Genomic DNA, 19,610 nt, shown 5'->3' with positions numbered 1-19,610 from the left:
TTCTCACAGCAGGAAAGCCAAGGCAAATACTGACAGTTCAACCATCCTGGATTCCTTCCTGTTCCAGACATCTCATCCTTACCAAAAAAAGAGCTTGTTTTGAAATGTTCTGAAGTAATTTTAGCATTATTGCTGTATATTAAGGGTTTGTTTCATTAATTCATAGAAAGAACTTCAAGTTAATGGAATAAGAACTTTTCTGTAAATGGTTTAAATAGTTTTAGAGTTGGCATGACTCATGTTACTGTGAATCCAGAGGGCACAAAACTCTACATTTGGAGAAGAGCTAGGGGATAGAAGGGACCTCTGGAGATCATCCAGTCCACCCCCCCTGCTAGAGCAGGGGCACCCACAGCAGCTTGCCCAGCATCACAATGCCCAGCTGGGTTTGGAAGCTCTCCAGAGGAGAATTCACAACGTCTCTGGGCAGCCCGCTCCAGGACTCCAGCACCTTCACACCAAAGGATTTTCTCCTCCTCTTCAGGTGGAACCTCTTGGGTTCCAGTTTGTGCCCATTGCCCCTTATCCTGTCTTTGAGCACCATTGAGAAGCGTCTGGCCTCACCCTCTTGCCCCTCTCCCTTTAGGTATATTAAGGAGCTCTTGCTGAGCATTGAGCAGATCCTCTCTCAGGCTGCTCTTCTGCAGGCTCAACAGCCCCAGGTCTCTCAGCCTTTCCTCCTCATAGAGATGCTCCAGGCTTCTCAGCATCTCTTTCCTTGTGTTAAACCTGGTACATTTAATCAGCTGTAGAACACATGGGAAATGGGCATAATTCACTGATGCTGGTATTACAACCTGCCCTACTTACAAAACAAAAGGTCAAAACCTGAAGAGAAGCTGGAAGTGAACAAAGTGCTGATGGATTCTGGGGATGAGCTCAGGCAAATCACCCCGACTGGGACTGAAGGGCACACACAATGCACAGACATTGATCTCCTTTAATCAGGGCCCCACTCCTCTCATCATTCTCTGATCAACACACACATCATGCATGCATCTTACTTCTAGGATACTATTTGAGTATTTTCAATAACACTGTGACCTCACAGCATCTGCACTCTGCAGCTGTGACCCCAAGAGCCCTGTGGGTTCCTATCCAGATGTAGTGCTGCAGTCAGTCAAGACTGACATTCCTGAAGTAATTTTTACCAGGACTCACAGACTTCTTTAGGACAGGAGAATTATGGAACTTTCTGCTGATGGTATCTGGCAGACATACAGCTTTCAAAGTACTTGGAACAGTTCTGTTTGTATAGTTGTGGTTCCATTGTTTTCTCCTGAATTTGCTTTCAAAGACTTCACAGAATTCTCTTTTAAGTTTCCCTGCTTTCTAGTGTTGCTCACAGATTGTGTTAGTCTCAAAAACCCCACAATTAGTCCATACAAATGTGGGCTTTGCATCAAACTCTTGTCTTCAGTCTGGTCTCTCTGGAAAGCAGTTACTACCACACATCTTTCTCCTATCATTCCTAATAATTATCTCAATTTCTAACCATCAAACTGAGCTTAGTTGCACCCAGGTAACCACCTGTGTACAGGGGGGAAAAAACAAACAACATGCTGTGTTGTGTGGATGGAACCTTCTAGCTCTCTACTACTCCCTGAAAGGAGGCTGGAGCCAGGTGGGGGTTGGTCTCTTCTCCCAAGAAACAAGTGATAGGACTCAACTTGTGTCAGGAGAGGTTTAGGTTGGATATTAGGAAAAATTGCTTCACAGTAAATGTTTTCAGGCAGTGGAACAGGCTGCCCAGGGAGGTGTTAGAGTCACCATTCCTGGAGGTATTTAAAAGACTCATCATGTGGTGCTGAGGGACATGGTTTAGTGGCTGTGGCTTAGCAGCAGTGGTGAGATTGTGAGCTCTTGGCAAGCAGTTGGACTTGATCTAAAAGGTCTCTTTCAACCTCAATAGTTCTATGATTCTACAACAAGAGGAAATGTCTTCAAGTTGTAGTAGAGGAGGTTTAGGTTGGACATGAGGAACAATTTCTTCCCCAAAAGGGTTGTAAAGGCCTAGACCAGGCTGCCCAGGGCAGTGGTGGAGTCTCTATCCTTAGAGGAATTGAAAAGCCATGGAGATATGGTGCTGACGGATGTGATTTTAGTGGTGACCTGGCAGTGCTGGGATAATATTTGAACTCAATGATCTCTAAGGCCTCTTCCATTCCAAATCATTCTATGATTCTCTCACAAATAAGGTCACCATTGCAATTTTGCTTTCAATCTCTCTATATAGTGTTGTTGCAGTGGTACCTCTGCTAGGAGCAGACAGAGCAAATCTGTCTGGGGTTCTAAGGACTGTCAATAATCATCTCTCAACACTTTCCTGAACAAGCCGCCCTGTTAGACTGCAGAACATCTAATGGTTGCCAAATTCATGAGAGGATAAGTCTCTAACACAAGGGTTTCCAGCTGAAGGCTGAAGGCAGCTCCACGTGTAACTGATGCACTCAACTGAGGCAAATTGCATGATTTATCCTTAAAAACACAGGAACCTAGGACAGAAATAGGAGCACATCCCATTCCTCACCATCAGCTGGAAGGGCAAATTATCATCAGTGCTCACAATCACACTGGGAGCATTCAACTATGTCACCACAAATGGATTCTTCAGGCTAAGCGATTCCAGTTCATGTAATTAACCATCACAGAATGGTTTGGTTTGGAATGCACCTGAAAGATCATCTAGTTCCAACCCCTCTGCCATGGGCAGGGACACCTTCCACTGGACCAGGTCGCTCAAGGCCCTGTCCAGCCTGGCCCTGAACACTTCTAGGGAGGGGCATCCACAACCTCCCTGGGCAACCTGTTCCAGTGTCTCACCAGCCTCACTAAAGAATTTCTTCCTCACCTCCAGTCTAAATCTCCCCTCTTCCAGCTTCAATCCATTCTCCCTCATCCTAGCACTACATGTCTTCGTAAAAAGTCCCTCCCCAGCTCTCTTGTAGGCCCCTTTAAGTACTGGGAACAAAGATTAGATGGAGGGAGGGAGGGATGGATGGATGGATAATCAATTCTTCCATAGGGTTTACAGCATTCCTAGAATCACACACAATAAACAATCCATCCATCCTTTCATAGGGTTTATAGCACTCCTAGAGTCACAAGCAATCACAGAATGCCAGGTGTCTCCTCCCAAGGACATGCTGCTAGAGAAAACAAAACCCCCATCACAACCTTTGTTTGAGCCTCTTACTGAATACTGGCACAGAACTGGTTTGAAACAAACCATTTTGTAGCATAACCATAACACTGGTTTGGTGAGAACAAATCACTTTCTACTCAAAGTCACTTGATATCATTTACAAGCAGGCAAAGTGTGGACATGTAAAGTAAGAGGACACTTCTTCAACACTGAGAAAAATAGCAAAAGCTGTTGAGCACCCAAGCCTTTTTGGTGTAGATTCTTCTAGGTCATTATTTTTGTACCTTGCCTGTCCTATCTGTGAGAACTCTGGCTTCATCCCCAGGCTCCCAAGGAGTAACACATGCCAGGAATGCATATTTTTAAAACTGGGAATGTTGTCAAGGCATTTTGGCTCATGCAAATAGAATGTTAAGGTATCAGCAAGCCAGCAGGGAAAGCTGTCACCTCACCAAAAATCTGAAGGGCTTTGCTAGCTCTTCTGGAACATAGGGACCCAAAAAGAGACATATTAATATGAAGTGAGGCAGTGAAACAAGTCCTCCAATGTCAGGGACTGCACTTGGCCTTTGCACCAGAAAGTAACTGAATCCAGAAATGCCACCAGCACTCGGGGGAGGCTGTAGGGCCTGCTGTCACAAATACAACCAGTTTGGATTGGAAGGGACCTCATCTAATCCAAGCCCCCTGCAGGCAGCAGGGACATCTGCAATTAGAGCAGGTTGCTCAGGTCCTCAAACAGCCTGACCTGCAATGATTCCAGGGATGGGGCTTCTACCACCTCTCTGGGCAGCCTGGGACAGGCTCTCAACACCCTCAGGGTCAAACATTTCTTCCTTCTCTCCAGTCTGAATCTCCTTCTAGTTTCAAACCATCCCCCCTTATCCTGTCACAACAGGCCCTGCTCAAAGGTCTGTCCCCAGACTTCTGATGGGCCCCTTGAAGCACTGAAAGGCCACCAGAAGGTCTCCCTGGAACCTTCTCTTCTCCAGACTGAACAAGCCCAACTCTCTCAGCCTGGCCTCACAGCAGAGGGCTTCCAACCTTCCCATCATTGCTGTGGCCTCTTCCACTACAATAGGTCCATGCCTCTGCTGTCTGAGGGCTCCAGAGCTGGCCCCAGAACTGCAGGTGGGGTCTCAGCAGAGGGAAGCAGAGGGGTAGAATCCCCTCCCTCCACCTGCTGCCAATGCATGCATTGTGACACTGAATTCCCTTCATAATACAATGAACTTCTTCACCCCAGCTGGGACTCAAACTGGAATCCAGGAGCTTCCATCTGAACATGAGAAGAAACTTCTTTGCTGTGAGGGTGCTGACTAAGATAAGAAAAAGCTGCATAAAATGTCATCTGCTTGCAAAGCCAACACTGCCACTGTGCTACAAACTTGAGAGGCCAATGTTGATGTTTCAGAAGATGCTTTCAGACTTCTAACACTACCAGTGCCAAATTTAACAGTCTGTACTTACACAGCATAGAAAAGATTAACCTTCAAGTCAGCTCTCAAGTACGACTTCAAAACCCACAGGCTACAAACTAAGAGGTCCAGCTTGCCTGTAATCCAACACTCCACGTTCCAGCTGGAATCTGAACAAAAGGAAAGGATTAAACATTGTGAGCTGTGTTAAAACCAACAAAACCAGGACAGAACTGACTCACAGAGAGAGGACAAGCAGCAGATATTCATGAAGGTGAGCCTGGACCACAAGTGTGCAGATGCTTCTGAGTAATCCTTGCCGAAATGGGCAGCTGTTATTAAGAGAAGGAATACATTTTGCCTGGTTTTGTGGACAAGGCCACTAGGGGAAGAAGGAAATCAAGCTGCTGGCTGAAGGTTTTGCTGCTGTTAACTGGTACAGCCTCGATGTGGCTGTACTGGGTACACTTTGTGGACACACAGGCAGCTGTACTGCAGACACAACACAGCAAACTGAGTGTGGCAACCTTTAAGAGATTTGTTCCATGGGACTGCTCTTGTAAAATGAAAGTCTCCTCTTCTGAGGTCAAAGAGATTCTTGCCACTGATACTAGTTGGCCAACAGGCCAGAGACTGTGATTTACAGGAGAAAAACAGGCTAGGAAAAAAGAATTCAACCTAAACCACGTACAGATCCTTACTAAGGCAAAAAAGATGGCATTTGCTCTCCATCTTCCGCTCTCCTGAAAGAGTGTAAAGCCCATATCCAGCAAAATATTTCAAATATTTCTCATAGTGCCTAAACCCCTTTGAAGCTCTGGCCTTACCTCCTCATCTGCAGTACTACATATTTTATTTAGCCAGCCAACATTTTTTAACTCCCCTCTTTGAAACTGTGCTATACAAATTCCTTCATCTTACACTACAGACTTTTTAGGAAGGATTTCACCCTGTGATGTTGTCTGCTCTGCATAAAATAATAATTAATGCAATCCAGCCCCTGTCCTCCCAAATAACAACAGCCCCCAACCACTCTTGGAAGAAGTAGTAACTAATTACATCTTCAAATGGAAAACTTACCCATTTCCTGAGAAGCAGAGACACTTATTTCAGAAGGGATAAACCTCCTTGCCTGCATGCTTGCTCTGTACAAAGAACAATCGATGTTGCTGTCACTCCAAAGGCAACACAGAAACCTTTCTTCATTCATTAGCAAGGGAAGCTTAGTTGTGGATGTTCCATGCTCTCTCCTCAAACCAGACCAGCTCTGGACAACTCCAGCAGAGAAAGGACTCAGAAATGTCTCATTCAGCAGCATAAAGGGCAATGTGAAGTCCCAGGAGGGAATCTGATGGATCATACAATGGGCAACTGCCACTGGAAGGAAGTCTGCAAATATAAAGGCAAATTGATTTGAGACAGAAAGAAAAAGTTCATCTGACTTGACAGTGAAAAGGAGTGGTTGATGTTATGCGGAAACACATTCATGGCAGAAAATCAGGCTGCTTCCAGGGGCTGTTCTCTCAGCTGCAGACAAAATAAATACAAACATCCCCTCTGAATGGGTGTCACAAGTGACAGATGCTGTAGTGGGCACAGAGGGTGCCTGACCCGTGGGGTGGAAGGACATCCTTGCCTTCCTGCACCCCAGTGTGCGGCACAAGCAGTGGCAGTGCCCTTGGCATGGCCAGGAGCAAGTCCAAGGCAGAGCCTTTCTGCAGCCCAGCCCTTGGCAGTGTCTCTCCCCATCACATTCTCACTGCTAGCAGCAGCCCCTGGCTGTGCAAACCTGCCCTGAACTGCAGAAAGTGCCTCACTGAGCAGTAACTGAGGTCAGCAGCCAGAACTCTGAGCAGAATTAGTTCTGTTCTAGCTCAAACCAGGACATTCCTACATCTCATTTCCCAGAGAGTGCCCTGAAGTGACACAGTCACACCCAGCCACATATTCTTGTAATACTATTTTCTGGTGTTTGTTACAGTGAGACATGGGATCATAGAATTGTTTGGATTGGAAAAGACCTCTAAGATCATTGAGTTCAACCATTGACCCAATACCACCATGGCCATTAAACCATGTCCCGAAGTGCCATGTCCACACATTTCTTCTATACCTCTACCACCTCCCTGGGCAGACTATTCCAATGCCTGAGCACTCTTTCAGGAGAGACATTTTTCCTAATCTCCAACCCAAACATCCCCTGGCACAATTTCAGGTCATTTCCTCTTGTTCTGTCACCTGACACTAGTGAAAAGAGACCAACCCCCACCTCATTCCAACATCCTTGTAGGGAGTTTTAGAGAGCAATGAGGTCCCCCCTCAGCCTCCATTTCTCCAGGGTGAACAACCCCAGTTGCCTCAGCTGCTCCCCACCAGACGTGTTCTCCAGACCCTTCACCAGCTTCTTTGACCTTCTCTGGACACACCCCAGCCTCTCAATGTCTTTCTTGTAGTAAGGGGCCCAAATCCCAAAACAACAGGACTGGTTTTTTCTACAGCAATGGAGCTGTGTTATATGAACCTGGATTGCCTTGTAGGAGAAGGCTGTTTTCGGATAGCTTTGGAAGGCTATGGGGAAGATTTGCCTTTGTTCGAATTAGAGAAGGCTATGTTTAGTCTGTGACTCAGAAAAGAATGTGAACATCTTGAAACTGAAAGAGAGAAACTAGGCACAATTTGGTTGGATGTGTTAAAATATTGTTTTCTTATTTTGACCTACTGCATGCCTTAAATACATGCATGCCAGTAGAAAATAAGCCATTCAGATGTGACACCTGTGCCTTCTGATAGACTGTATAACTTTGCTATATAACGTAACAAACATCTTCGCCTGCTTACATCTTGTCCTGGAAGCTTTGCTCAGGGTGAATAGAACATCTGTATTACAACAATATCTGTAGAGTGTCTGAACTTAGGTTTAGGGTTCATTTTATTTTTAATTAATATAAGCTGGTTTACCTCAAAGAGATGCTTCCCCAACACTCTGGGTCTTGACCCATTACAAGAGCTTAAGAAAACAAGTCTAGTGACTTTGGGGAAGAATGGCATAGAATCACTGCATGGTTTAGGTTGGAATGGACCTTTAAAGGTCATCCAATGCAGCCTTCCTGCAGCGAGCAGGGACATCTGCAACTAGACCAGGCTACCTTAGGAGCAGACAGTGTCATTACACAGTGTGTATGAGGGCTTCATTTTCTCTTGATGCAGATTTTGTGTTGCCAGACCCCTGATGGGTTCTGCTCTTTCCTCCCTGCTCATTTCCCAGAGTTTGTGCTTCTGTAAATATCAGCTTCATTAGAGCCTCCTGGCTGCATGCAGAGGATTCAGTTGACTCAATGGGCTTTTAGTCCATAATTCATGATTTAAAAAGGACAATGAGTAGGTGACATGATTGCCTATGAAGCAGAGCAGATAAATAACATACTGCTCAAATTACAGAGTCAGCTAGGGCGTGGGAAGAGATTCCTACCACTTCCCAATAATGCCTATCCCTTCACATATCCCACCACAGAATCACAGGAATTGTTTTGGTTCAAAAAGACCTTTAAGATCATTGAGTCCAACCTTTAACCCAGCACTACCAGGTCACCACTAAACCATGTCCTTCAGCAACACATCTCCACAACTCTGAAGCCCCTCCAGGCATGGGGACTCTGCCACTGCCCTGAGTAGCCTTGACAATCCTTTTGCAGGAAAAAAAAATTGTACTTTGTGTCCAACCTAACCCTCCTCTGGCACAACTTGAGGCCATTTCCTCTTGTCCCATCACTTGTTCATTGAGAAATCAACCTTGGTGTCTTTATGGTAAGCCAAGGGGGTTCACCATTTGCATATTAGAGTAAAAAAAAGCAAGACAAGACCTGACAATATGAGCAAATTGGTGGAAGCACCCAAGGATATAGCAAAGTCTCTTCACCTACTATCATTTCATAGTTATCAGAAATCCATGTAATTAAAGAATTTATAATTCCATAACCTAATGGCAAAGACCACAGCTGAGTGGCACCTCTAAGCCCACACCCAGAAGTGATAAACTGCACAAATCCAATAATCCAGAGTGGTAAAGCCACCCACAGCTTCGAAAGCAAGTCAAGAATTAAATACCAGAGGATTGTACCCAATGGCCACCCTATCCACATCACCAGTACAAGGAATGCTTTTTAGAGTTTATCCAAACCCATTCAAACTTCAGCTCAACTCTCAAATTCAAGGTCTATAACTCTAAGGCAAGATATTTAAATCAGATCCCAGAGAGATGTCAGGGGCCAAATCAACTGTCTACATTTAGCCTATAGCTGGGGCTCAAATATAGCAGCTACATCACCCACCCTTCCCAGAAGAGAAAGGGGAATTGGGAAAAGGAGACAAGACCCACAGGATGAAATCATAGAATGGCTCAGGTTGGAAGGGACATCTGCTCCAACCTCTCCACCATGGGCAGAAATGTCTCTCAACTAGACTAGTTTGCTCAAGGACTCATCCAAGCTGGCCTAGGGAGGGAGCATCCACAACCTCCCTGGGTAACCTGTTTCAGAGTCCCAACACCCCTGTACTGAAGAAATTCTTCCTAAGATCCAGTCTAAACCTACTCTCCCGCAGCCTCAAACCATTCCCCCTTGTTCTGTCACTGGACACCCTCCCTCCCTCTCCAGCCTTCCTGTAGGCTCCCTTCAGGTAGTGGAAGGCAGCTATAAGGTCCCCCAGGAGTCTTCTCTTCTCCAGGCTGAAAAACCCCAGCTCCCTCAGCCTATGCTCATACCAGAGGTGAGCCAGCCCTTTGACCATCCTTGTGGCCCTTCTCTGGACTCACTCCAACAGTTCTAAGTCCTTCTTATGATGGGGACACCAGAACTGTATGCAGCATTCAAGGAATGAAAATGGATTTTGTGAAACAGACAAATTACTACCAAAGTCAACACAAGAGATACAAAATTATAGTCAGTCTAGCAAAAATGCAGCAGTCACAACATCCAGGAAGGCAGTCCTCAAGAGTAGGAGGGGGAAGAGGAGCGAGATGAGCCAGAGCAAGGAGTCCCAGATTGAGCAAGAACTTCTCCTCAGCAAATCTCCACCTTTATATCAAGAGTGATGCTGATGGTCTGAGATACACCTGAAGCCAACTCAAGTCACCTGTCCTGGCTGGCTCCAACCTGCTAATGTCCTGCAGCCCATGGCTGGTCTGGGATTAAGTCCCAGCAGAACCAGACCAAACACACAGGCACAACTCTGAGAGTGTCACCCTTTCATGTCAGCATCAGGTTCTTTGTTCTAGATGAATGTTGTGCTGAGATGCTAATCCAGTAGCATGGCTTGAAACACCACTGCAAAGCAGAAATGGTGATGACCTTTCATTCAGCATCATTCCCAACAAACTTATGTCTGTAGTAACTTACCCAAGAGCACAAACATGGTCAGAATGATTTGCCCACACATCTTGGTTTGTAGAGGTGATCTGAAAAATGCAAAGAAGATTACTGAGAGATGAGCAGGTTCAGTCTGTGATTTCATCAGGGTTTCATTTTGGTGCACTTCAGTTGGTTTGATATCCACATCTTTGTGAACAAAACCAGAAGGTCATTTGAGAAAGAAAGCATTGCTTAGAATAGCAATGAAATATCAATCCAGCTCTTCCTTCATCAGCAGAGCTGTACAGTAAACTTCAGAAGGAGCTTCTTTGCTGTGAGGGTGCTGGAGCCCTGGAGCAGGCTGCCCAGAGAGGTTGTGGAGTCTTCTTGTCTGGAGAGATTCCAAACCCAGTTGGCCATTGTGATGCTGGGCAAGCTGCTGTGGGTGCCCCCGCTTTAGCAGGGGGGTTGGACTGGGTGATCTCCAGAGGTCCCTTCCAACCCTCATCATGCTTGGGATTTGGTGATTCTCTGATAGTATCTCATTTCTCCAGGCTTTTGTTGATCAGTATTCACCTTCTGGGTTTGGTCATGTGCAAGGCACTACAAATCCAACCAAAAAGCCCAAGAGATGGGCAATTTTCAACATGCAACAAAAGCACTCAGCACCCATTCCAACAGTAAAGACCTTACTAAACTTCACCATAATATTGCAATACTGTTCCTTCATTTCAGGTACTTTGTGATGGTTGTGTTGTGTAGAAGGTTGGACTTGATGATCTTAGAGGTCTTTTCCAACCTTAATGATTCTATAATTTTCAACCTGTGCAGATTACTGTGGTGGGACAGTCTCCATCCTGGCTATGCAGCAGTTGGCTCTGCAGCCTGGAAGGAAGGTGTGTGTGGACATGGAGGACCAGAAGGAGAGAAAAAGGTTGATTCCTTCCTGGGTTTTACTACTCTTGACATTGCACACTGAACACATCCCAGGGCAGCCCCCTCAGGCTGGAGGGTCAGCCCCAGTGAGGAACTGGTGACTGCTAATAAAACCAGTAAATTGGGTTACAATAAGGCAATCCACCCTCTGCTTACAGCTATGCCTGCTCTCCCTTTTGCCCTCACCAGCCTTCCAGATGACCATCCAGTGACCCTGACATGATTTAAGCCTTGACCATGGCTTTAAGCAGAGGTGATTCAAAGCTGCCTGCCTGAAGCAGCATCAAATTGAACCACAGAATCATAGAATGGTCTGGGTTGGAAGGGACCTTAAAGATAACGACCAGTCAAGTGACAATATTTCAGTATCCTTGTCTCCATGCAAGCTCTCTCACAAGGAAAACCATCTCAAACTGAGCTGGAGCCAAGCCATTTCTTCAGCACAGACCATCTCCATTTTGCTCTGTGAGATGAATCAGACCCATCCACTTTTCTCCCCATTCACCCATGTTAGAATCACACTCTGTTTAAGCTACACTTTGAGCAATTAAAGAGGAAAGCTCCAAATTTCAAAGGCAGTGCTTCACAACCCCTACTTGAGAGGAAAATGTGGCTCTCAGCACAGCTGTTAGGATGCCAGCCTCACCTGTACCTCTTCCATTAGTCTGTTGCCTAATAGGTGAGCTGTGAAGGCCACAAGAATTATCTAGCTGCAACCCCCCATTAAGTCATTTCACAAAGATCCAGGCAAGGATTATTTCCAAAAGCCCATGATCTAGTTTTGTCCTAAGTTTCTGAAAGGAAAAAAAACCCTTTTAAACTAATTTACCTGATGTAAGTGCATGCTATTCATCCATCATCCCATCACCCAAATGAAGCCAGGTTAAACATGCCCCAGATGGACCCAGTCTTGCACATTTCTTCTTTTTCTGAGAAGAGGAAAGTCCTGCTAAGGGTGGTACACATCCCTCATACATCAGGGACCTGCTCAGTGACTTCCTTGGGGGCACTTTAGTACCCTTTGGTAATTCCTCCAGTTGCTACCCGTAGGCAGCAGTGGAGTTGGTGGAAGTGTCACCACTTCTCCCTCGTGCAGAAAGGCCTTCTGCAGAAAGAGTCAGGAGCTTGAACCACCTTCTGATCATAAATGAGTTTCTTGCGTAGCAAATGCTTTGAAAATGGAATAGCAGCTGTTGGATGTTTCCAATTATTTATGAGCCTGATGGTAACAGTGTCTTGGCTGGAGTATGGCCCCTCCCTGGCTCTCCTGGTGGAAGAGCAGATGGTGGAAAAATGGGGTTTAGAAGGAGTGACCAGTATTGGGGGTTCTGAATCACCCAGTCCCATGCTGTGGAAGGGAGTCAGAAGGTTACCCATAGAGATGGTAGAGTTTCTGTCCCTGAAGGTGTTCAAGAAATGTGTGGACATGGTGGTTCAATGGCCATAGTGGTGTTGGGTTGATGGTTGGACTTGATGATCTTAGAAGGCTTTTCCAGCCCAAACAATTCCATTATTCTGTTAAAGGTATGGTTTAATGAAAACCAGCCCATGTTCCTCTTTCACAGGTGCAAAATTTGCTGTTCATAGCTCAACCACTTCTCAGTAAGAAAATGCAGAGGTGACTTTATATTGTACAAGAAAATCAGACATATTTCAAAAGCTCATCAAGTTATCAATGGTATAATTGGATGTTGTTGCAAGTGCTTTAAAGCTCTCACATTCAAAGCAAGTTTAAAAAAATAACACCCTCAAGAGGTCAAAATAATCCATAAAGTTATGGTCCATCACTTGTTCTCCCATCATAGAATGGTTTGGTCAGAGGTCATCTAGTCCACCCACCCTGCAGTCAGCAGGGACATCTGCAACTAGATCAGGTTGGTCAGAGCCCCAAACAACCTGTTCCAGGGATGGGACGTCTACCACCTCTCAAGGCAACCCGGGCCAGGGTCTCACCAGCCTCACTGTATAAAAATTCTTCCTTCTATCCAGTCTGAATCTCTCCTGTTGCACTGCAAGAAGCAAAAGCTGTCTCCCAGGTATCTTATCCCTAGATGTCTAAGGCAAATGATCACTGTTTTGGTAAATGCACATTGTGCCATTTCAAAGCAGAATATGAAACATCAGCTCTCATTTGTTCCTGGAAGGAAGAGGGCAAACAATTAATTGCATTGACAGCAGCTGCTGTGTTAGTTTCACCTATGCAATACCTGCTGCACCCTGAAAAGAAACCAACCACAGCTCCCCAGAACCACAAACACCTCAAGAAGGGAAGTCAACTTATGTAGTCTACTGAAGGTAAAGCATTTTCATTCCCTGCTGCCATGAAATTGACCAGTTAAAGCAATCAAAGAGATTCTGATATCAGCACTGATTTAACCATAATTAACAATACTTGGAGCAGAAAGAACAAACACAGCTCAGAACATCTTGAGACAGTCTCCTGCTACTACTTCTACTTCTACAGGGGTGATGGCTCCAAACCGGAAGGAGCTAGATTTAGATTGGACATTAGGAAGAAATTCTTCTCCGTGAAGGTGGTGAGGCACTGAACAGGCTGTGGAGACTCCAAGCCTGGAAGCATTCAAAACCAGCTTGGACAAGACCTGGTCTCCCTGCCCATGGTAGGGGAGTTGGAACTACATGATCTTTCAAGTCCCTTCCAACCCAAACCAGTCTGTGATTTTCTATTTGTATGACACCACTTCCACTGCATCAATCCAAGTGTTACTTCCCAATCCTGGTTGCAACAAGATCTGTGAGCAAAAATTAGTGCTGTACATGATCAAACAGCAAGTCAGAAGCGTGCCACCAGCAGTAGCTCCTTTCCTGTCCAAAGTCCAGTATCTCTTGTGTAAACGTTACACAGGAATTGGGTAAAGAGAGATAGCTACAGATAAGTCCCATGACAAGATGATTGCACTGTTAGGCCAGACAGGACCACCCAGGATCTTTTCTAGAATGAATATTGAGCTTACCAGAATTTCTAACTTCATTGTAAGAAATTATCTAAGTTTCACAAGAGTGGGTAGTTAAAAACAGGAGAATGATTAAAACTTGTAACTGGAGCTCAGTCCCAGAGAAAGTTAATACAGCAAGGAAAAAATGGTTTCTGCAAGGCTGGGGAAGTCATGGAAGGAATCAGAGCTCATTTTAACACATCTACCTTAAGATACAGCACTGTGAAACCACCAGCTTTGCTGCTGCTCTGGACAAGGAAGTTTCCAGTTTCACATGTAAATAATATGGTCCTCTCCATGCTGACCCCAGTACAAAAAGGTAAGTCCCTGCCTGATTCAATAAACCCAAAACATAGCTAGCCATCAGGACAACAATGAAACTAAGATCCTGGTTATTAGAGGCTGGCTGAGAAGTCAAAGAATCACAGAACTGTTTTGGTTGGCAACAACCTCTAAGATTGAATCCAATTGTCAACCCAACACCACCATGGCCATTAAACCCTGTTCCAAAGTGCCATGTCCACACATTTCTTGAACACATCCAGGCATGGTGACTCCACCACCTCCCTGGGCAGCCTGTTCCAATGCCTGACCACTCCTGTAAGAATTTTTTCCTAATGTCGAACCTAAGCCTCCCCTGGCACAATTTCAGGTCATTTCCTCTTGTTCTATCACCTGATACTAGGGGGAAAAGACCAACCTCTGCCTCGCCCCAACCTCCCTTCAGATGCTTCTAGAGAGCAATGAGGTCTTCCCTCAGCCTCTTTCTCAGACTAAATAACACCAGTTCCCTCAACTGCTCCTCATACGTTGTACAACCATTGACACATCCGCATGGGAAACAGTTTCAGCACAATCTGAAACAAGTACAACTGGGGACCCACATATACCCACATTTTGTGTGGGACACAAAACCCACACTGGAAGTTTTCCTTTCCCTACTGGAGCCGCCTTTGTCCCCCAGCTTCTTGTCTTGACATGTCTGCATGTCTCTTTTCTGAACCACAAAAAACAGGCGTTGATGTGAAAAAGGCTGCAGTATGAGGCAGGGCTACCTGAACATCAGTGAACAGAGGGTGGCACTGGTGACTAAGAGAGCCAAGCCGCCACGACCCAGCAGAGCAGCAGAACCCTGACACCACTAAACTCAGCTGTAAAACTCTCACCAACTTTTGCAAGGACAAAGGGACTCAGATGAGCAAACCACAAGATCAGAGCCTTACTTATTAGTGGTTTTCAACAAGAAATTTCAAAGCTTAAAGACATTTATGGAGTCTCAGCTGCCAGGGTGTCCTCTTTTTTTCCCCAAGTCAGGTACCACACACACACAGACAGGGGCTGGAGGCCCTTTTTTTTTTTGCTTATTCCCACAACAACAGCTGCTAGTTAATAGGAAGCAGGAACATAATCCTGCAAGCACACAAACTGACCCTCTGCTACAGCTGGATTTAAATATTTAAAAGATCTCTCGAACACATAAAAATATTTAGCAATAATGCCTACACACAGCAGCTTCTGGGCAGCTCTCCAAGACTGCCAAGGGCTTTCCAGTCCTGGTGGTTTTGGCAAGACCAGTGCAATGGTTTGCCCAGAGAAGTTGTGGGTTCCTCGTCCCTGCAAGTGTTGAAAACCAGGTTGGATGAGGCTTTAAGCAACATGGGCTAGAGGGGGGTGTCCCTGCCCATGGCAGGGGGGTTGGAACTAGATGATCTGTAAGGTTCCTTCAAACCCAAAGCATTCTGTGATTCTTGGTCAGACTTCCTGGGCATGGAATTTCATGGCTTTTGCTTTTTTTTTTTCCTTCTTTTTTGCCTTTTTTTTTTTTTTTTTTAATGTCATTTGCTCAGAATCATAGAATGGCTCAGGTTAGAAGGGACCTTAGAGATCATCTATTCCAACCTCCCCGCCATGGGCAGGGACACCTCTTCACTAGACTTGGTTGTCCCAGGCCTCATCCAACCTGGCCTTGAAAACCTCCAAGGAGGAGGAATCCACAACCACTCTGAGCAGCCTATTGCAGCGTCTCACCACCCTTGTACTGAAGAACTTCTCCCTAAGATCCAGTCTAAACCTACTCTCCCAAAGCCTCAAACCATTCCCCATTGTCCCATCACTGGACACCCTTTTGAAAAGTCCCTCTCCAGCCTTCCTGCAGGATCCCTTCAGGTAGTGGAAGGCAGCTACAAGGTCCTCCTGGAGTCTTCTCTAGGCTGAACAACCACAGCTCCCTCAGCCTATGCTCATACCAGAGGTGCTCCAGCCCTTAGACCATTCTTGTGGCCCTTCTCTGGACTCACTCCAACAGTTCTATGTCCTTCTTATGATGGGGACATCAGAAGTGGACACAGTGGGGTCTCATAAGAGCAGAGTAAACATATAAGTAAATGATCTTAATAAAGAGTTTCAGAGCAAACTGCATATACAAGATAGCAATGTACATGACTTGCTTTGAATAATTTTGCTTTCTGATACTGAAGCTTTAACCAAAGTAACCCAAGTTACATGTCACCCCACAAATTACAGAACTAGCAGCAGAGCTCCTCATCCATGCACACAGGGACCTGCTCCAAGGCTGCTGATAAAGCCTCTCTTCTGAAATTCAATAGCAAAATGTCCCATAGAATCATAGAATGGCTTGGGCCAGAAGGGACCTTAAAGATCATCTGCTCCAGGTTGGAAAGGACCTTCAAGATCATCTGTCCAACCCCCTGCAGTGAGCAGGAACATCTTCAACTAGACCAGGTTGCTCAAAGCCCCATCCAACCTGGCTTTGAACAGTTCCAGGCTTGGAGCCTCTACAGCTTCTCTGGGCAACCAGTTCCAGTGTTACCATCACCCTCTCAATGAAGACTTTCATCCTTATATCTAATCTACATCTCCCCTCTTTCCGTTTAAAGCCATCACCCCTTGTCCTACATTCTCTTGTAAAAAGTCCCTCCCCATCCTTCCTGTAGATCTCCTTTACATACTGGAAAGCTGCTATAAGGTCTCTCTGGAGCCTTCTCTTCTCCAGACTGATCCACAATAAATTTCCAAAGAGCTCCTCTATCAGAAAGGACTTTAAAGGCTTCTGAAGCATCAGCAACTCACAACCCACATCCATGCAGACTTAGTTCTTTCTTCATGCTTCAGACATGAAGCCTCAAAGGCAAAAATAAAAAACAACAGCCAGATATGGGTGCACAATGCCAACCTCAGAAAAAAAACATGGTCTGGTTTGGCTGCACCATGCTATCCTCCAAAAAGCCCAAGGTCTCATTTGGGTGCACCATGCTATCCTCCAAAAAGCCCAAGGTCTCATTTGGGTGCACCATGCCAACCTCTAAAAGCCCAAGGTCTCATTTGGGTGTACCATGCCAACCTCTAAAAGCCCAAGGTCTCATTTGGGTGTACCATGCCACCTTCCAAAAACCCAGGGTCTCATTTGGGTGCACCATGCCACCTTCCAAAAACCCAAGGTTGGATTTGGTTGCACAATGCCAACCTCCAAACTCATTAAGTCCTTTCCTGAGCTATCTGTGAGGCAAAAGCCCACACCCCCCCCCACCTTGCTCACCGTGTGTTTGGGTGAAATCCAGCTGGTTTTGGCCATGCGGCAGCCTCAACCTGCCCACCCTTCCCCTCACCCCTCAGGAAGGAGCCGTCCCGCCGGGCTCAAGCTTCACCCCCAGGGCAGACCGGGAGTGAGCTGGGCAAAGAGGTGGGCAGAGCCTCCAGCCCCACATGGGGAGATCCGCAAATTAAAGAAAGAAGAAGAAAAAGAAAAGAAGACGAGAAAATAAAAATAAAGACAGGAAAAGAAAAGTGAAGTCACCGACCTACTTCGTGTCATTGCCGGCGCCGAAGTCGCCCCGCCGGGGCCATGTCTCGCCCACCGCCCAGCGCCACCACCCGCGGCAGCAGGCGGGCTCCCGCGCCCCGCTCCCCTCAGCAGCCCCGGCGCTACCCGCGCCGCTGCAGGACGGTGCTGGCCGCCGCCCCGCCTCGTCCCAACGCCCCGCCCGCCCTACCTCACTGCTCGGCGGCGGCGGCGGGAGAGGCTGGTTCAGCCCTACACACACGGCCCGAGGCTCCCCGCGGCTGAGCCCGGCCCCGAGCCCTCACCCACGGGATGCCAGCAGCGGAGCGGGGGAGGAGGGGGGGAACGTGTCAGAGCGCGGGTCTGCCTCAGAACCCCCCTCCCAGCGCAGGGACGCGGTGGTGCTGTCCCTTGTGTGCTTAAATGTCTTACAGATTCGACATCGCTAAAGAAAATTAAGTTTAAGCCTTTAAAAAAGGACTAGAGAAGTGGTTGACCAGGGAGGTGGTGGAGTCGCTAACCCTGGAGGGTGTTCAAGAAATGTGCGGACATGGCACTTGGGGACATGCTTTAGTGGCCATGGGTGGTGGGTGGATCGTTGGACCTGATCTTGGGGGTCTTTTCCAATTGAAACAATTCCATGATTGTAAGCAATTGCCACTGTCCTCCTGACACTCGCCCTTCACACCTTTACAAAGATGAATGTAGTCACCCCTCAGGCTCCTCCAAGCTAAAGAGCCCCAGCTCTCTCAGCCTTTCCTCACAAGGATGATGTTCCATTTCCTTCATTATCTTTGTGGCTCTGCGCTGGACTCTTTCAAGCAGTTCCCTGACATCCTTCTTGAACTGAGGGGCCCAGAACTGGACACAATATTACAGATGCAGCCACACCACGGCAGAGTCGTAACACAGTGTTATTACTCATAACACAAATGTGCCTCCTTGTCAGCAAAATGACAAAGAGTGGTTCTTGAGAAAATAATCTGATTCAGATACACTTCTAAATGATGCATTCAACAGTGCTCTGCAGTTTGGTTTGGATGATGTCTTGACACAGATAATTATTTCCCATTATTTTAAAGGCACATTTCTGTGAACAACCTGGGTGCAGAGAGACTACTTCCATCTCTTTGATGTGGTTCAACAAGAGTAAGTGTAGAATCCTGCACCTGGGGAGGAGCAAAACCACGCACCAGTACAGATTAGGGGTTGACCTGCTCAAAAGCAGCTCAGTGGAGAAGGACCTTGAAGTTGTGATGGACAATGAGTTATCCATGGGAAAGCAATGTGCCCTCAAGGCCAAGAAGGCAAATGGTCTCCAGGGCTGCATGAAGAAGAGTAGAGCCAGCAGGTCAAGGATGGTTCTCCTTCCCTTCTGTTTTCCTCTACTCTGCTTTGATGGGATCATATCTGGAGTATTGTTTCCAGTTCTGTACTGCCCAGTTCTGTACTGCCTAAATGAGCTCTCTGCAGTGAGTCTCAACAGACTGCAGCAGAGGAATGGAAGCATTTCAGTTTGTCATGAAATGAGGCCTGAACGTGCCACAGATTCTGTAGCTTTAACTGTCGCTGTGTGGTGTTGGGTAATAGGTGGACTTGATGATCTCAAAGGTCTTTTCCAACCTGGTTAATTCTGTGACTCTGTTCAAGAGGGACAGGGATATACTAGAGAGTGTCCAACAGAGACTATAAGGATGATTAGGCATCTGGAATGTCTGTCTGAGGATAAAAGGCTGAGAGACCTGGGGCTCTTGAGCCTGGAGAAAAGCAGCCTCAGAGGAATTTTCTCAATGTTCAGCAAGAGCTAAAGGGTGACTCTACTTTAGCAGGGGAGGTTGGAATAGATGATCTCCAGAGGTCCTTTCCAGCCCCCACCATTCTCTGATACTACTACTCTTCTATAGCTAATGATGTTTTAATACCAATTATATATGGATTATTATCTCAAAGATTTCTTTAACTTAAAAATCCTGAGCCAGACCAAAGAAATTAACAGCGAAAATCAATGAC

The 19,610-nt window shown here is 46.3% G+C and overlaps 1 protein-coding gene across 1 annotated transcript in view; it reads right to left on the bottom strand.

The window, feature by feature from the left end:
• The window catches only part of LEPR (leptin receptor), a 46,232-nt gene extending 28,545 nt beyond the window's left edge, over positions 1 to 17,687 (bottom strand). The window contains exons 1-4 of the mRNA XM_068140840.1: positions 17,620 to 17,687; positions 9,957 to 10,015; positions 5,644 to 5,952; positions 4,616 to 4,733 (exon numbers count right to left, since the gene is read on the bottom strand). Coding sequence (XP_067996941.1) covers positions 4,616 to 4,733; positions 5,644 to 5,952; positions 9,957 to 10,015; positions 17,620 to 17,633 — 500 coding nt within the window. The 5' untranslated portion in view covers positions 17,634 to 17,687. The remainder of the gene's footprint in view (positions 1 to 4,615; positions 4,734 to 5,643; positions 5,953 to 9,956; positions 10,016 to 17,619) is intronic.
• Positions 17,688 to 19,610: the final 1,923 nt, after the last annotated feature.

This window comes from Melanerpes formicivorus, unplaced genomic scaffold, assembly GCF_026170545.1.
Source record: "Melanerpes formicivorus ecotype bairdi unplaced genomic scaffold, bMelFor1.0.p_v2 SCAF_7, whole genome shotgun sequence".
Classification (NCBI taxonomy): Eukaryota; Metazoa; Chordata; class Aves; order Piciformes; family Picidae; genus Melanerpes; species Melanerpes formicivorus.
Note: the sequence above shows the minus strand (reverse complement) of the source record. Positions and strands in the feature narration are given on the sequence as shown.